The 16,584-nt window shown below is 41.8% G+C and overlaps 1 protein-coding gene across 1 annotated transcript in view; it reads right to left on the bottom strand.

Annotated features, from left to right (window-relative positions):
* CAMK4 (calcium/calmodulin dependent protein kinase IV) overlaps positions 1-16,584 on the bottom strand; it is an 892,231-nt gene that overhangs the window by 402,900 nt on the left and 472,747 nt on the right. The window contains exon 4 of the mRNA XM_069226461.1: positions 10,126-10,208. Coding sequence (XP_069082562.1) covers positions 10,126-10,208 — 83 coding nt within the window. The remainder of the gene's footprint in view (positions 1-10,125; positions 10,209-16,584) is intronic.

The following is a 16,584-nucleotide window of genomic DNA, read 5'->3' as shown; positions in this document are numbered from 1 at the left end:
GATTTTTGTTGTTTTGGTCTTGTTTGATTTAGATAAATATTACCTATTTTTCTAAACTAGTGTGGTGTCCATTTTGAAGTGTTTTCATTGTATTACTGTGTGTGTTAGTACAAATACTTTACACATTGCTTCTGAAGTTAAGCCTGCCTGCTTGTGCCAAGCTACCAAAGGGGGTGAGTGGGGGTTAACTGAGGGTGATTCTCCTTTACCCTGACTAGAGTGAGGGCCTTTGCTTGGACAGAGGGTAACCTGACTGACAACCAAGGACCCCATTTCTAACACATGTCAAACAGTAAATAAAACCTACATGCAATAGCCTGCAGCCAGTGGAATGACACTGGCCATAGAAAGGAAGCTGTACAAGGCCCATGCTCCATGGCAGAGACAAGACTGAAGCCCTGGAAGGAGCAGGAGGCCCTGGCCAATTAGCAGTAAGGAGATAAGAGTGACGTAGAAGTCCTACAGTGGTAAGTAATTGGTTGGCTCTATGCACATTTTAAGCTTTCTATTTGTTAACAATAGATTTCCCTTAAGGTGCATGCACACAGTCCCAGGCAAAAACCTAAAAATGAATTGCACCAGTACCAGTACCAGTACCAGTACTTATTTTCAAAAGCCTTCTTGGATGAGCAGCATTGTACATGTGTTTGGTGTGAGACTTCTCACAGAGATGTAATACAGTAGGTGTATTGCTGCATGTTAGTTCCATACATAGGATAAAGTAACCTCTGACATACTTTACAGGGATAGTACAAGTCACCGAGGAGTTCCATGACCATATAGAGTTCCTTAACTACTGTTATGGGACTCCAAGGTGACTTACAATATCCTTATTATGTATAACATTGGGCATTTAATCCTTATAATGCAGGGGCTTGCCATCAACTTTTCCACAAACCACTTAAATCATAGCACTTTCACATGAAAGAGAAAGTATGTTTGCAAACATAAAAAATCAAGTTGCATTTCTATTACACAAATACATCAAACAAGCTGTTAGATATGAGTTGCAAAAACAGTATTAAAATCGGTTTATACAAGTCCGCTTTTTTTAAAAAAGGCAGTAGCTTGGTATTTGTAGAAATATGCAGAAAGATTTTAATATTTCTATAATTACCTAAAGAATGCAAAAAACATTCTGCCATAAATATCTCCTTTCTATTTTTCACTGTACAGCTAGAACAACAGAGCACAAGAAAGAAAAGCCATGTTTTGTTTTGGTCCTTTAAACAACTGCCTTAATTTTGCTCTGTGACATAACCTACCTCTCTCCTAGGGTGCTGGAAGTAAGCATTGTGATGTCAAAACTCAACTGTAAGCAGTTGAGTGGGGATGTCATTTCTTTATAATAGGCGACTGGGTGTGTCGTAAGTCGTCTATTATACATGGGATAAGATACCGAGTTTTCTTATAATGTGCTGAAAGGGGGTAAATGATCCCATCTAGTATATTTAAGTTTGCCCCTACTTTTAAAAACACATTCACTGTCCAACAGGTGGCCAACAAGCTGCATGTGACATCTTCTTCTGACCCTGACTTTTTAGTACACAACACTTTTCATATTGGGATGTTAATTTTGAAGGAATACTACATATTCCAGGATGCAATGTGCTGCACACTATGAAGACAAGTGTTGCTGATTGTGTGATACCCGACCTGAGCCCCTTCGCAGCTGAAGCAGAAATTGGACAGAGCTGGCCCATCCTAAAAACAAAGCCCGTTACTTTAAGATGTGAAAGGTAGAGGAACAAAATAACAATTCCTTCCGCCTTCACCCGTGAAAGAAATTATTTCGCTTCTTAGATGGGTCGCCTTCAATTATTCCTGAAGGCTGGCTCAGACACACTGAATTCCTTTCCAGAACAGTAAGGGCAATCGGAAAGTGGCCCCAAGCACTGTCTCTGTGAAGTGACAGTTATTTTAAAATCTGCTTCTAGACACACATAGTTCTTGGGCTCATGAGCACCAACTTCTTTCAAGCAGGACAAAGGTCGCTGTGCCTCGAGAATTGTGATGTCATGATTTTGCTTGTAATAACTTATTACAAGTGACAGGGTGTGTCACTTTCCTAAAATCAACATGTTCTGGTGTCAGAAAGGGCTGATTATAAGAAAATAAAAAAATACATTATAGGGAGATTACGAGCTCCTATATATTATTATATATACAATTATAGATGGGTAACAATGAATAACGGGGATGTTTTTCACCAAGTGGTTTTGAGTGACGTCAAACTGACAACTAGGGGGACGCTCAAGTTGTTTATGATGTCACTCAGAACCCCAAGATGAAAAACATCCCCGTAATTCACATTTTACCCAACTATAATTTTATATTATGTATGGCCCCCAAAATCATCTGCCCCTGCTTTCAACTAGGACACAGCGCCTGGCGATGCTCTCTCTCCCTGAAATAAATGTGAAAATTAAGGTCCATATTTATTTCATCCAGCTCAGCAACAGAAGCTATAAGGGGGGCCTTAGTCTTTAAATCACATTTAAAGGTTGACTTTATATTGGGCAGGAAAGGGCCTTCCTAGAAACCCTTTCCCCTTAGGTCTCATTCAGGAGGTCAAACGTCCTTCCCACGTTGCACGCCACAAACTAGACATGATATTCTTCTCTCCTGAAATAGTTGAAATATCAGAGAATTCCCCCTTCTTTAATATGGCAACTGGTCTATCATTCTGGCCTTTACAGCTGAGCAACACTCTAAGGTGGTACAGTCATATAATGCAAATATATTACTGCACAAATGGAATAAATTGGGTGCCGTCCTGGGTTGTGCTCTTTTCAACTCTTTGTGGGAGCCTCTCTCCTCCAGTGACCCTAAGAATATACAATAATTTCCATACCTCTCTCAAGGAAATATTTGACCAAGTTCTTCCTTATGACCACATCTAAAGTCACCGACACCTAATAATCCCTGGTTCACCTCCTAGATCAAGTAGGGATGATTTAAAGTACTCCAAGCTGAACCACTTTGGTATTGTCCTATTGGAGGAAAGCCATCTAATCTTTCGCACAAAGTTGAGATGTTACACACAATATCTAATCTCTTCTTTTAGAAATATTCAATTTCACAGGCTGCTAATTCCATCAGGGCTCTTTTCCAGGTTGTCTCTCATTTTAACAGACTGAATGCATTACAATAACATCCAAACGCTCTCAAACTTACTGTGATGGACTCTCTTCTTTCTTTCAGAAAGAGATCAAGGACGTTCATAAGAGCATTGCCCAGACTTGCAACATTAGTCTTTCTAAATATCAGGACATGTCAGATAAATCTCAATTTATCACTACCCATAGTGGATGTGTCCCCTTGATATCGAAAGATGAGATCCTTACCACCTAAGAACGAGGCCATGCCTCTTACCTGGGTCTCCAGCTGATGCTATTGGTAGGCTGTAAGGAGCAAATAAAATGGAAGCCTAGATGGTCTTCTGTTTTAGGAAATTCCCAAGGTCTCCTAGGCTCTTCATAGCTTACACTGGTTCACAATTTCCAGCCATATTCAATTTGAGACACTATGGGCCTGATTTGGAGTGTGGCAGACGGGTTACTCTGTCACAAATGTGACGGATATCCCATCTGTTGTTTTACGATTTCCGTAGGCTATTGTGGGATCATAATAAGGCAGATAGGATATAAGTCACATTTATGACAGAGTAACTCCCTCTGCCAAACTCTAAATCAGGCCCTATATTTTCTTCAGATAGCTTTTTATGGGACTGCTTCCATGAACTACTCCAAAGACACTACACCAGCTGCCCCCTATGTTTAGAGTCCCACTTTTAATTAATTATTGCATAGTTCCAAAATTCTTGGCCTTTTCTCTGCTGTGACAACCTCCGTTTGAAAAATTATATTTAATGTCATGTCATGTTATGTTAAAGCAATTTATAAAGTGCATGGCTGCTCTAACAGGGCTCCCCTAGTGAGTGTCTGGGGCCTGGCCAGGGCAAGGCAGGATTTCACAATCAAGAGAGACTTTGCTTTGAAGTAGGCCTACTTCAAAGGAGAAAATGGGTATAAGAAGGGCACCTAAAACCACAGACTTTAGAACACTTCTGGAAACCAAGAGGAACCTCTGCCTGAAGAAGAGCTGAGGAAGAAGAGCTGCCCTGCCTGTGACTGTGCTTTGTGGAGCCCTCCTGCAGTTGCTGCTTATGCCTGTGCTGAGGACAAAGAGTGGACTTTGTGTTGCCTTCCTTCTTGTGAAGAACTCTCCAAGGGCTTGATTTAGAGCTTGCCTCCTGTTGTTTGAAGTCTCAGGGACAGCAAAGACTTCTCTCTTGTGGATTTTTGTCGTTTTGGTCTTGTTTTGTTTAGATAAATATTTTCTATTTTTCTAAACCTGTGTTGTGTCATTTTGTAGTGTTTTCATTAAGTTACTGTGTGTTGGTACAAATACTTTACACCTAGCAATTAGACATTAAGCCTACTGCTCGTGCAAAGCTACCAAGAGGGTAAGCAGGGTTTTACCCTGACTAGAGTGAGGGTCCTTGCTTGGACAGGGGGTAACTTGACTGCCAGCCAAAGACCCCATTTCTAACAATATGTATATATAATTATCTATCTATATAGATATATCTATCTATATAGATAGTTTAATCTATCTACATAGATAGATTTATCTAGCTACATATATATATATATATATATTTATATATATATATAGATCTATATATTTTTTTACTAGCTGTATGGTTTCCTTGTGGTCCATAGTGGCTCCCAGGGAAACCATACAACTACAAAAAAAATTATTGCCCCACAGGGGGTCACCCTGCCCACGGGTGACCCCTTTTTTTTGTTTAAATATAGCCCCTGGGGGCGCGATCGGACCCACCCAGGGAACACCTACCTTTTTAAAAAATATATATGCCCTGGGGTGGGGTGGGGATGTTTGCCGAGGGGGCCAACCTCCCTCCAAGTAGTGAAATCCCTGGCGTCTAGTGGGGTTTCCTGGCCCTCGCCCAGGAAACTGGTTCAGGAAGGCGTTGTTTGAAAGGGGAGAGTCTCCCCTTTCAAATGAGGCCTTCCCGAACATCAGTGAGGCCGTTTGGGGCTGTTTTCCCCATCGGAGCAGGAAGCGGCCGACGTCAGCGTGCCATAAAGGGGAGGGTAGGGGGACGGGGCGGAGACATGGAAGATCTTCCATGTCTCCCAGGGTATTTTTAAACTAAAAAAAATCCTTAGGTGCGACACACCCGAGAATTTTTTAACCCCCTCCCTGGTGTCGGCCACTGGTCGTGATCCGCACCAGGGAAGTAGTGTGGGCGTCGGCCAGTGGCCGACACCCGCAATAAGGCGGTTAAGCTTTGCAGCTATACAAGAGTACAGTTGATGTGATTCTTTCTTGTCAGGTCTGAGTGCCCTTGGTGTATACACCACCACAATACCCCCAGGGGATACCACTGTCTCTCTCTGTGTTTAATATTGTCTATCTAATGATGTTTCTCATATCACACATTAAACTTGTCAGCAAATCTACAATGCTTTTTTGCTGCATTCCCACACCATATCGATCCTTTTTCTCTCCTGCCTAGCTGAACACTGCTGCACATGTGCTAGATATCGCCTGACCGGATTGTGTCAAAGAAAAATCGAATAGTGTATCTCAATCGTCAGTTGCACTTAGGAAGGCAGACCTCCATTCAGCAGCGCAATTTCTTTCATTCTCTAGGCAATTCGACCACATCTCCCTCACCCTCAATGAACTTCAGTGGTTTCCCATCAAAGCAAGGATGCATTTGCCTTGCTTACAAAGTCACCCATCTAAGCTATTTGGTTAATCTTCTCAACAAAGAGGTCTCTGGTGCAAAACTCTCTGCACAATTAAACATGTACATTTAAGACTTCCCAAGTCCTAAACCAAATGTTTCAGATGCCTTAAAATCGCTTTAATACTCCTACATGAAGTTACTGCTCTGTCTTGGCTTACTAGTACTTTGTTTTCCATGTCCCTTATTCTTTTTGCAGTTTACCATAGATTGTGCTAAACCCCCCTCGCGCAGGAGCACTTTATATAACAGATAAACAAACAAACAAATGCATAGATTAGAAGATTGCTTCAAAAAGAAGACTAATTTCCCTCACTCTTTCCCACTGTCACAGGCCACTTTTGTTTGTAGTAACATTTCTTCCTCTCTACAGAGGGGTAATAGCCAAGTATCGCCAGAAAGGCAAATACCATGCCCTCTTCAGATATTTAGAGGGTCCTACTACCACAGTGGAGCCTTTCAAACACCAAGGTCCTGATTGATAGAGGTATTGCTAAAGAAGGTGTGAGAACTTGATTTATGTCATATGTTTTGCCTGCTCACTAAGTGATAACATTTCAATAATTAAGAAACATTGATATTAGCATCTATTCGGAACGTGCACAATTTTGGCATAAAGATAACAGGTTTGTAGCTTCTTCACTAGCTCGAGTTATGGTTGGGAAATTAAAATGTTGTACTTTTATTTCAATTTCATTCTTTTATCCCAAGCAGACTAGGGTTAGACTCACTGTCCCACCGAAATGGTAAACTCGAATTGTCAGGGTAATCTAAAAGTAAATGTTTAATTTGCTTATTAAATTTGGATATCTTTAGCCAGTCGCTGATTAAACATTTCTCCATGCATGTTTCCCTTCCTACTTCCATCCTGTGATTTTCAAATATATTACTGAGTGTTACCCAGCCTACCAACAACGTGCCTTTTAAACGTTTTTAAAATGTCTCTAGAATCTACTGTTTTGGGCATTTAAAAATGTATATTGTATGTCCCTCACCACTAAACCAGCACTTCTTGCTTCTACTGGGTAAACCTAGTGCAACTGTTAACACTTCACAGTTACTCACACTGGGCTTATTAGTTATTCACTCAAAGCTAAATTAGATGCTTTTTCTTTAATTCAGGAGTACCTTTGGCAATACCAGGTTTGTGGACCCCACGTCGCTCAAACATGCATAAGATGTAATTATTACTTGCAAACTATTTACCGTTTGTAATTGGTTTCCCAATAACTTTTGCTGTTGAAGTCATCAGTTGAAGACATTTCACGTAATATCTCATGTGATAAAGCTATACAGGCAAGATGCAGTGGTCAATAATGTATGGATTTCATAATACCATCCAACCAAACTTCTTTTACTTTTTCTCTTTTTTGCCTATTGATTTTAGTATAAAATTCACATAAATCCTTACACTAAATGCATTCCTATAGAAAAGAAGTGTTGAAAAAATATGTAGTCCAACAGTAAAAGTAATTGTTGGAAAGTGGACTATTGGTAAGGACAGGTAGGCATCTACACTTAGCAATAGGCCACATACCCCCACTAGGTCCAGTCAAGGTCTTAATAAATTAATCCTGGCTCAATGCTAGTTAGCTTGGCAACCAGCAGTTAGGCTTAGTTTAGGAGACAGGTGTTTAAAGCATTTAATATCAACAAAACAGTAAATAAGTAAACACGACACAATAAAAATCCAACACCAATTTATAAAACTAGACTATCTTTGGATCTTTAATATGACACCAAAGCGACAAAAATCCAATAAAGGGAACCGGAGATATGAATTTTTAAAGATTAAGGGCATCATTATGATCCTGGTGGTCTCGCAGTGGCAGTCTGACTGCCGCCAGTGTGGCAGTCCCTCAGCCACATTATGACCGTGGCAGACGTGCCACGGTCAGACCACCAGCACTGCCAGATCACAACTTTTCATCGGTCTGGCGGTGCTGAAGGTCCTAATCCGCCATGGCCACACTGCAAGCAGTGCTGCCCTGAGGATTACGAGTACCTTCTCCGCCGGCGATTACATGGTGGTAGCCCCACCATGTAAAGGCTGGCAGAGATGGGGTGCAGGGTGCCCCAGAGGGGCTCCTGCACTGCCAATGGACTTGACATGGGCACTGAAGGGGCCCCCATGGCTAGCTCCATCGTGATTTTACTGTCCGGGACCAAGTCGAAAGTTTAAGCAGGTCTTGAAGGAGCCCTCCTTGGATACACTGAGTGGGAAGCCTCGGACAAACTTTACTTTCAGACTTAGAAACGTTTTTGGAGCTTTTCTTCCCTGATGTCGGACAACCCTCCTCGGTAAGTCAATTTTGATGCGACGCCGTCAGATTGCCTTTCCACAAGCCCCCAGTCAAATCCTGGAAGTCTGAGGCTCCAGAGCTTTTCAGCGAGATGAACCTGCAATTCAGGCCGGCTTGATTCACGACGTCGGATCGTCCACTTATGGAGCTTTTTTCCAAAGTTGCTCCAAACTTCTGGATCTTCTTCCAAAACTCATTTTAAGGTCCTTTTGGTGTCCGCATCTCACCCCAAGGTTCCAGAAGCTCCGAGTTGCTCCTTGGGTGTTAGGACTCCAACTCCCAGAATGCACCCAGTACAAATCCTTAAATGGCCACTGGTCAGCTGGTCTATTTCTGTAGGACTTGGTGAAGGGGACTCTGGCCAGCTCTTTTCTACCTGTAGCTTAAAATGAGTCCCTTCTTGGAGTAGTAGAAGCCAGGCATAGTCTTTTTCTTGGAGAAGCCCAAAGTGCACAGCTGGTGCAGTCCTTCTGCGTCCAGGTGCAGGCCAGAGGTCCAGCAGGGTAGTCCTTCTTCTTCTTGTCTTTTTCCAGTAGGGATCTGAAGTGTGGGGCAACTCTGCCAATTTTATCCTTGCTCCTGGGATGAAAAACAGGGGGTTCTCCTGTAGAGTCACATGCAGACCACCACCCTCTTAAGTGACCACTTCTGGGAAGTGTGGCAAAAATCAATCCCAGGAAGCAACATTCCTCCAAAATCAAAATATGGCAAAACTTCAATCTTAGAGTTTAGATCTGGGAGAGTCCACCCACTGGCGTGGCTAAGTGTCCTTTAACACACCCCTTTCCAGCCCTCTCCTAATCTAATCAGGGGAACCTGGTTGGCTGGGGCTGCAGGAAATAGGGGAGGTACAGTTGCTGCCCCAAATGTCCTTCCATCATTTGAAGTCCAGTTTCCCCCCATCCTGTTCTGCCATCTGCTGAGGCAGATCTCCTCCTACTAGATGCTTCCTTTGTTTCAGCCAAGGTCACTTCACACCTCATAAAGGCAGCCTGGCTCAGGCTGCCAGAGGCTGACCAATCAGAGAAGGCACTACAGGGCTGAAGTTGGTAACTTCTAGCAAGAGTTCTAAAACTCTTTCCAGGTACAAGTTATATTAAATTCAGCACTGGCAAGTTGTTGGATTTATTCTAACTTTTAATTTGATAGAACACCTGCTATATTTAGCTCAATCATGTGGGAAATAAGACCTTATTCTTTTAAAATAAAGTCTCTCCATGTTAGCCTATAGAGCCCATTCACTGCCATAGGGAAAACATTTTTTGGCTATTTTTCCCTGACCAAGGCTTATAAAACATCTTTTATAAAGTCCATGCTTATAGGTACTCTGCATCCAACCCAGGGGACACTTAGGGCATACCTTCGGGTTGACTTATATGTAAAAATAAGGTAGCTTAGAACTTAGGAAGTACCTTTAATTCCCAAGTCTAAGGCCTGGTTTTAAAATGACACTGGGCTCCACAGCAGTACACCTAGGGGTGTACTATGTATGCTGAGGTCCCTAAGCCTACATGCACTACAATATACTAAGGACTTATAAGTAGGCTGGTACAGCCAATTATAACTAACCTAATTTGCATATACCATTTTAATCAGAACACAGGTCCTGGGACTGTTTAGCAGTGCCCAGGGCACCATCAGAGTCAGGAAAACACCAGTATGAGTGAAAAATGGGGACAAAAGTTAGAGGACTTCTGCAACCAACCCAGTTTTCCCCAGAATAAGTCATCGTTCTTAACAGAAAAACCTTGTTGAATCTGGCCCATTCTGGTGAAAGGAAGGCCCATCATGCTCTTCCTGTCTCCAGAGTGGCCTGGTATATCCTTTTACCCTACTTTGCAATAATACCATAATTCCATTGTGCCTGCCTGCATCTATTTCTCTGTGTCCCGCACTTTTGCAGGAAGTACGTTAACAACAAAGCTTCCAGGTCTAGTGGCCTTGAGGTGGCAAAAGCATGTTACACCCTGTCTGTGCATTGCAGCCTGAACATCCTTGGATAACGTGACATTTTCAAGCAGTTGTTTGTTCTTAACTCACCTGTCAAAAAGCTCTCCTCCTGTGACCAATTCCAGGACCAAGCTGATATCTGTGGGCGTTTCAAATATCTCTTTCAGTTTGATCTGCAAAGAAAGCACACCACACATGTCCAGGTCAGTGCCTTTATTCTCTTTATTAAAGGTTACACCAAGTAGTCATAACAACCACCTCTTGCCAAAAGCCTCACAGATAAAGAAAATGTGATGACAGCAATAATAAAGGGATTATTGTTTGCTTTCATGGCTGAAACTGATTAATAGATCATGTTCATCCTTTTATCTGAGCCCATTGCACTTGCTTTCAGAACCAAGATTCAGCGCTGGCGTTAGATTCAGATACAGATGACATACACTTGCAGTTTACATCATTATAAAAATTACTTTTAGACGGGATCTTAAGACAACAAACAAAACAGAGGAGCATAATTCAAACTGTGGCAAGATATCGCCCCCATAAATATGTATTTAAAGACAATGTGTTACCAAACCTTTGTCATCTTCTAACGTTCATAGGAGACAAAGGTCTGGCAGCACGTCCGAAGCACCAAAACATGGCTCCTTAGAGGCTTTGTGATGGCTAAGAAACACATCCCACAAGGACTGAAAGTCACATCTCACATTTAGGTTTATCGCTGTGTTCATGGTGTCGGACATATGTTTAATGTACAGGGGTCGTCTTTAAATTACAGGACATGCCTCATCTATTGCATAAAGATAGTCATTGTAATTGTAAATTGTATTTGTATAGCACTTCCTACCCCTGACGAGGCATTGAAGCACTTTGCGGCAGGTAGCACACTAGTCCGGTACTCAAGATTAGAGAAAAATAGTTAGCAGATTAGTAATACGTGTTTTGATGTTTTTATGTTTGTGGATTAGTTGTGCTAAGTTTGTGTTCTTGAGCTCTTGTGTGTTTAGTAGTGTTTTAAAGTAGGACAGAATGAAATGAATGGAATAAAAAGGGGAATTAATGAATTGTTATTGGGAGTAGTAGACATGTACGCATGTTAGTTGGGCAATTTGGCTAAAAAGGAGGGGGAAGGTTGAAAAAGGATGTTTGGGAGTTCATGGTAGTCAGAAAGGTTTGGGATGAACCAGAGAGAACAGGGATGGGACAAAGGTTGAAAGGAGTAGAATGTAAAAAAAAATGAAATTAACTTATACATACATATATACGTGACACTCTGTAAAGTTTTAGGAGCTGAAATAAACCCCTGTGTATATACACACCTGTGTGTATATAGAAGCAGCAATATTTACTTGTCTGATAAACACATGTATCTTGTGTATATCCTTATATTAATGCATCTTCTTATAACAGGAAGCATAGTTCAATGTACCATATCATTGGAATAACAGCAACAACCCCATCTTCGTACAGTGAGAAGCATAGTTTAATATTAGGTAAGTGTATATAGTTTTATAAGGTAAGTATATATAATTGTTATGCTTTAAATTTCTGATATATTTTATAGATTTTTATTTAATTAATTATTCCCCCAAACTCTCATGTTTTAATTTACTCTTAACCTCCCTTTACCTCTACCGACCCCTAAACCCCAAAATCGTAAACATCAAAATCTGCAAATGGGCCAGCGCACCTCAAGAAGAATAAACATGCACTCTCCCAGGTGCTTGTGGTACCCGAATTCTAGGTCCTCAGGTGCCAAATTACTAAGTTTAGCTCAGAGGTCTGGATATTCAAGCTGGCTCTGATACTAAGTAAGAATGTCTGGCCCCAGTTGTACCTTCTCGTGTGGGCTGATGGTCATATCCAGGAGCATGGGCGACCAGGGTTGTCTGGCCCAGGTTTATGCCACTAGGATGATGATCATGGATATCTGCCTCATTTTCCAGACCACACATGGAATGAGTGATAGAGGAGGCAAAGCAGAAGCAAATATTTCAGACTTTTTCATACATAGTGCATTGTCTATGGACTGTGGATGTGGGTAACTTGAGGCGAAGCTTTAGCATTTTGTGTTTCCTGGGTGGCGAACATGTCAATGGGCAGAGTGCCCCACTGACAGAAGTACCTCTGGAGGAACTGTGGGTTCAGTTCCCATTGGTGGCAAGTCTGAAAAGTTGCCCACCCTGCTAAGTGTTCCGCTAAAAGGCATATGTTGTTGCAAATTGCCCAACACCAAATCTCCTGCACCAGCTCAGACACCTGGGGAGAGTGTGTGCCGCCTGCATCTGGATGAGATACATGGGTGTCATGCTGTCCATCTTTAGGAGGACTGTTTTCCCTCTGATGAGCTTGAAGAAGACTTTCAGGGCTAGGCAGATAGCCAGTAATTTCTGGAAGATGGTATGATACCTCTGGTGTTGTGAGGTCCATATGGCCTGAACAGTTATGTGGCTGGCACGGGCTCCCCACCCTGTGAGTGAGTGGTTGTTAATAATGGTCACCGGCAGAAGAGAGTCGGGCAAGGCCTGCTGTGCAACAGATTGTTGTTGTACTACCATAGGAGAGTAGGCAGAGTCTTGGGGCAAGATGTATCGAAGCTTTTTACCCATTCTGTGTCTATGGGAAAAAGTGTTTGTACATATGGCCCTTGGTCTTTGCCAACTCTAGATCCTCCCAATCACCCCCCACCACTGAATAATGCCTCACAAGGCACTCCTGAAGTGGGCATATGTGCACTCTGGAATGCCGCACTATGGCAAGGCATGATGCCATTATGCCCAGCAACTTCATTAACATTGGTACAGTAAGAGGGCATCCTGTTTTTAAAAAGAAGTAGCAGCCTTTGGAATGCTATCGCCCTGCCTTGCCTAGGGTATGCTTTTACTGTAATAATGTTGAGGACGGATCCTAGGAAGGGTTATATTTGTTGGGGCTAGAGATGGCATTGTTTTACATTGATAGTGAACCCCAGACTGCAAGATAAGGTCACTGCTGTCTGACTGCATGCTGGTCATTGTCGTCTGCTGCTGAGCCTTGATCAGCTAGTCATCAAGACAGAGAACATGCTTAGCATTCCTGAGCAGATGTGCTGCAGATCCTTGGGGTAATAATGACTCTTAATGGCTGAGCTTTAACTGGTAGTGTTGCCCACTTTGCACAAACCTGAGGTACCAATGGTATGCTGGATGGAAGGGGATGTGAAGTAGATTTCTTTCTGGACCAACACATCATGAAGTCACCCTACTGAAACAGTGGGATGATGTCCTCTAGGGTGGTCATTTGAAAATGTTCCAACAGGATGTACTCATGGAGCAGCTTTAAATCGAGGATCGGTCTGAGAGAGCCATCCTTTTATGAGATCAGGAAAGAGAGGAAGTACACCTATTTGTCATACTAGTGTGGAGGTGTTGGAGTGTAGCTTTTATAATCGAAAATTCCGTAGTAAATTCTTTCTCATGAGACCCGACTTGCTCAAGGAGGCATTCTTGTTGAACGCAACAGTGTAATTCGCAACAGGTACAAGGTCGCCTGAACTGGACAATGGAGCTACTGACTGACGCCGTGCGTGTAACTTTTCCTACCTGCCATCTCACTCGATGAAGACGTAAATCACAGGAGCCAATGAACTGTATGAGAACTGTCTGAGGTGAAATGTTTAGTAAGGTGACCACTCAACCATTGGACAGAGATAGTGGTGCACCAAATACTGACCAATGGGAAATTAGAGACTTGTCTGGCAAATTCAATTTAACGTTGTGTCACAAGGAGACATCAGCCATTAGAGGGACACCCCTGCTGTTACTCTGGCATTCCGTCTTTACCTTTGCTGCTTTGATCCTTCAAAACCATCCCCACCTTGTCTTGCCTGATATCTATTTACTTCACCTCCTTAAGAGGGAAGAACTTTCTGCCCTGTTTGCTGAGACTTTGCTGTTCTATCCTGGCTGAATGGCGAATCGACTACTGTCCTGAGGACAAAGACTGACTCTGTATGCTGACCCATTACGGAGGGTAACTATATGATAATGAAATTGTAATTGTGTGCTTGCCTTTCCTTTCTAGGTACCAACTGCTTTTGACAGAGACCATAGTTAGATGTTTTCCAAATTTGTGTTACTAGATTGTTTTGTATGAAGCCCAACATGCTAATGCTAATTCGAGGTTAGTCAAGGAGTTCACTAATTTTGGGTGCAAAAGGACAAAATGACTGAATCTTTGCTGTGTTGAATAGATGCGCTAATGATACTCTGCCAAATAGATCCATGTTGACGCTGTATTTTATTCTAATGTTTATCATCTTTGCTTTGCTTAAATCTTACTCAAGTTGCCATATTGTGACCTTATTGATGTGTTTCCTGGTTTTGAGACTAATAAACTTGCTAGTAGAATGTAATTAAAAGGGAATAAATATCCTAACTATTACAAAATTTTGTGTGGTTATTCATGGCTGAAAGGTCATAGTGAGTTGGATTCCTATTAATGTCATTAACTGATTTGATTAATTTGCGGTTGGGAATATTGATGAGACTGTTGAACTATCGATTGATATGCTGATTAGTTATCTCGTCTTAATGTGTCTCCAATCAGAGTCAAAAGATTCATTGGCCTAAAACGAATCCCAGACTAAGTAAATTACCTAGGGCGGGACACGTTATCAGAGGCACCAGTTCAATTGCATCTTTGAAAAGCCAAAGTTGTTTCCAGCTGAGAACAAGGTGGAAGGGTGGGTCATTGGTGGCATGGTGCAGAATTTGAAGCACTATGACTGAGAGTACCCACTGAACTGAGACAATTTATTTCCACTGTGCAAGGAAGAACTCAGCTTTCTCCCATCAGTTTGCTTGTGTTTGGTGAAACCACCTCCGCCTTTACCATATCTGCTGCCTCTGTATCCACCCAGTCTGAAGGTTTTGGATTGCCTGGTAAACTAAAATGACTATTGCTGCAGTTGATAGGGTTATCTCTGGCATGAAGAATTACATACACCTGCAGTTCACATCTTATAAAACATGACTTTAAAAAAGAGATCTTAAGCCGAACAGCCAAAGAAAACAGAAAAGCATAGCTGAAACTGTGGTAAGAAACTACAGCCATTGATATTTATATAAAGAAGATTTATTACCAAACATTTGTCCTCTCCAAATATTCATAGGTTTGGCAGTGCTTCTGATGCACATGGTTCCATAGAGGCATTGTGATGACTACAAAACACATCCCAAAAGGACTGGAACTCACATCTCACCTTTAGGTTCATGGCTGTGTTTAGGGTGTCAGGAATATGTTTATTATACAGGGATCATATTTAAATTCTAGAAAGCGCCTCATCTACTGCATAAAGGTAGTAATTATCAATTGTATTTATATAGCACTTACTACCCCTGATGAGGCATTGAATCTCTTTGCGGTAAGTAGCACGCTACTCCGGAGCTCAAGATTAGAGGTAAATAGATAGTAGATTGGTAATATGTGTTTTTATGTTTTTATGCTTGTGGATTAGTTGTGTTAAGTTTGTGTTCTTGAGTTCTTGTGTGTTTAGTAGTGTTTTGAAGTAGGTCAGAATGATAGGAATGGACTAGAAAGGGGAATTATTAAATTGTTATTGGGAGTAGTGGATATGTACTCATGTTACATGGGTGATTTTGGCTAAAATGGAGGGAGAAGGTTGAAAAAGAACGTTTGGGAGATCATAGTAGTTAGAAAGATTTGGAATGAGCCAGAGAGAAGAGGTGTGGGACAAAGGTTGAAATGCCCAGGCCTAGTAGTGTTCTTTTGAGGGTACGTAGGGATGCCACATTTATGCACTAACCTGTGGGTGGGGTGACCTCTGGCCTCTCTCTAACCAATAGACACAGTGATCCCAGAGGTAAACCTATCCACTTTTGCAGCAGTTCTGATGTGCCCTAGTGCAAATAATCTCATAGTGCCCATCCCTAAAACCAAGATGGCAGAAATCTTCTTCCCTTGTACAGAGCTTCTGTGCCAATCCTAGAGTTGAGGCCAGGGAAATAAGCAACTAGATTTCACGTCATGCACTCTGCCTTATTAGCATTTAAAGCTAACTTTGGGGTGACTCATTAATATTTAAAAGGAGTGTTTATGTCTGGCATTGGGGCATTATTTTAACGGGTCTAATTTGGAATTTAAAACTACACCACCAGGCTACTGTTGGTAGGCCTGCAGTCTTGATATGATTTGTTACTTTAGTGATGGCACTATATAATCTGCAGTCCACTAGTGACATTTAACTTCAACGCCCTGAGTATACTGTATACAAGGGATTTACAGTAAGTTGAATATGCCAATAACTAGTATAGCAAATTTCAACATGTCTTAGTGGTCAGAGCATATGCACTGGGACCTAGTTAGCAGAGTGAGCCCTAATGCACAAAAACAGCAGCATCAGTCCAAAAAGAAAATGGGTGTGATCATGCAAAAATAGGCATTTTTCCACAACTGTCCTTATTGATTGGGGAAGTGTTTCAACCAGGATACTATCTTTGTCTTACACCTCATCCATTTTTGCATTGAAGTGCTGAACATCTCTTTGTA

Source organism: Pleurodeles waltl, chromosome 1_1 (assembly GCF_031143425.1).
Source record: "Pleurodeles waltl isolate 20211129_DDA chromosome 1_1, aPleWal1.hap1.20221129, whole genome shotgun sequence".
Classification (NCBI taxonomy): domain Eukaryota; kingdom Metazoa; phylum Chordata; class Amphibia; order Caudata; family Salamandridae; genus Pleurodeles; species Pleurodeles waltl.
The sequence above is the reverse complement of the archived record's forward strand: the minus strand, read 5'-3'. Positions and strand labels throughout refer to the sequence as shown.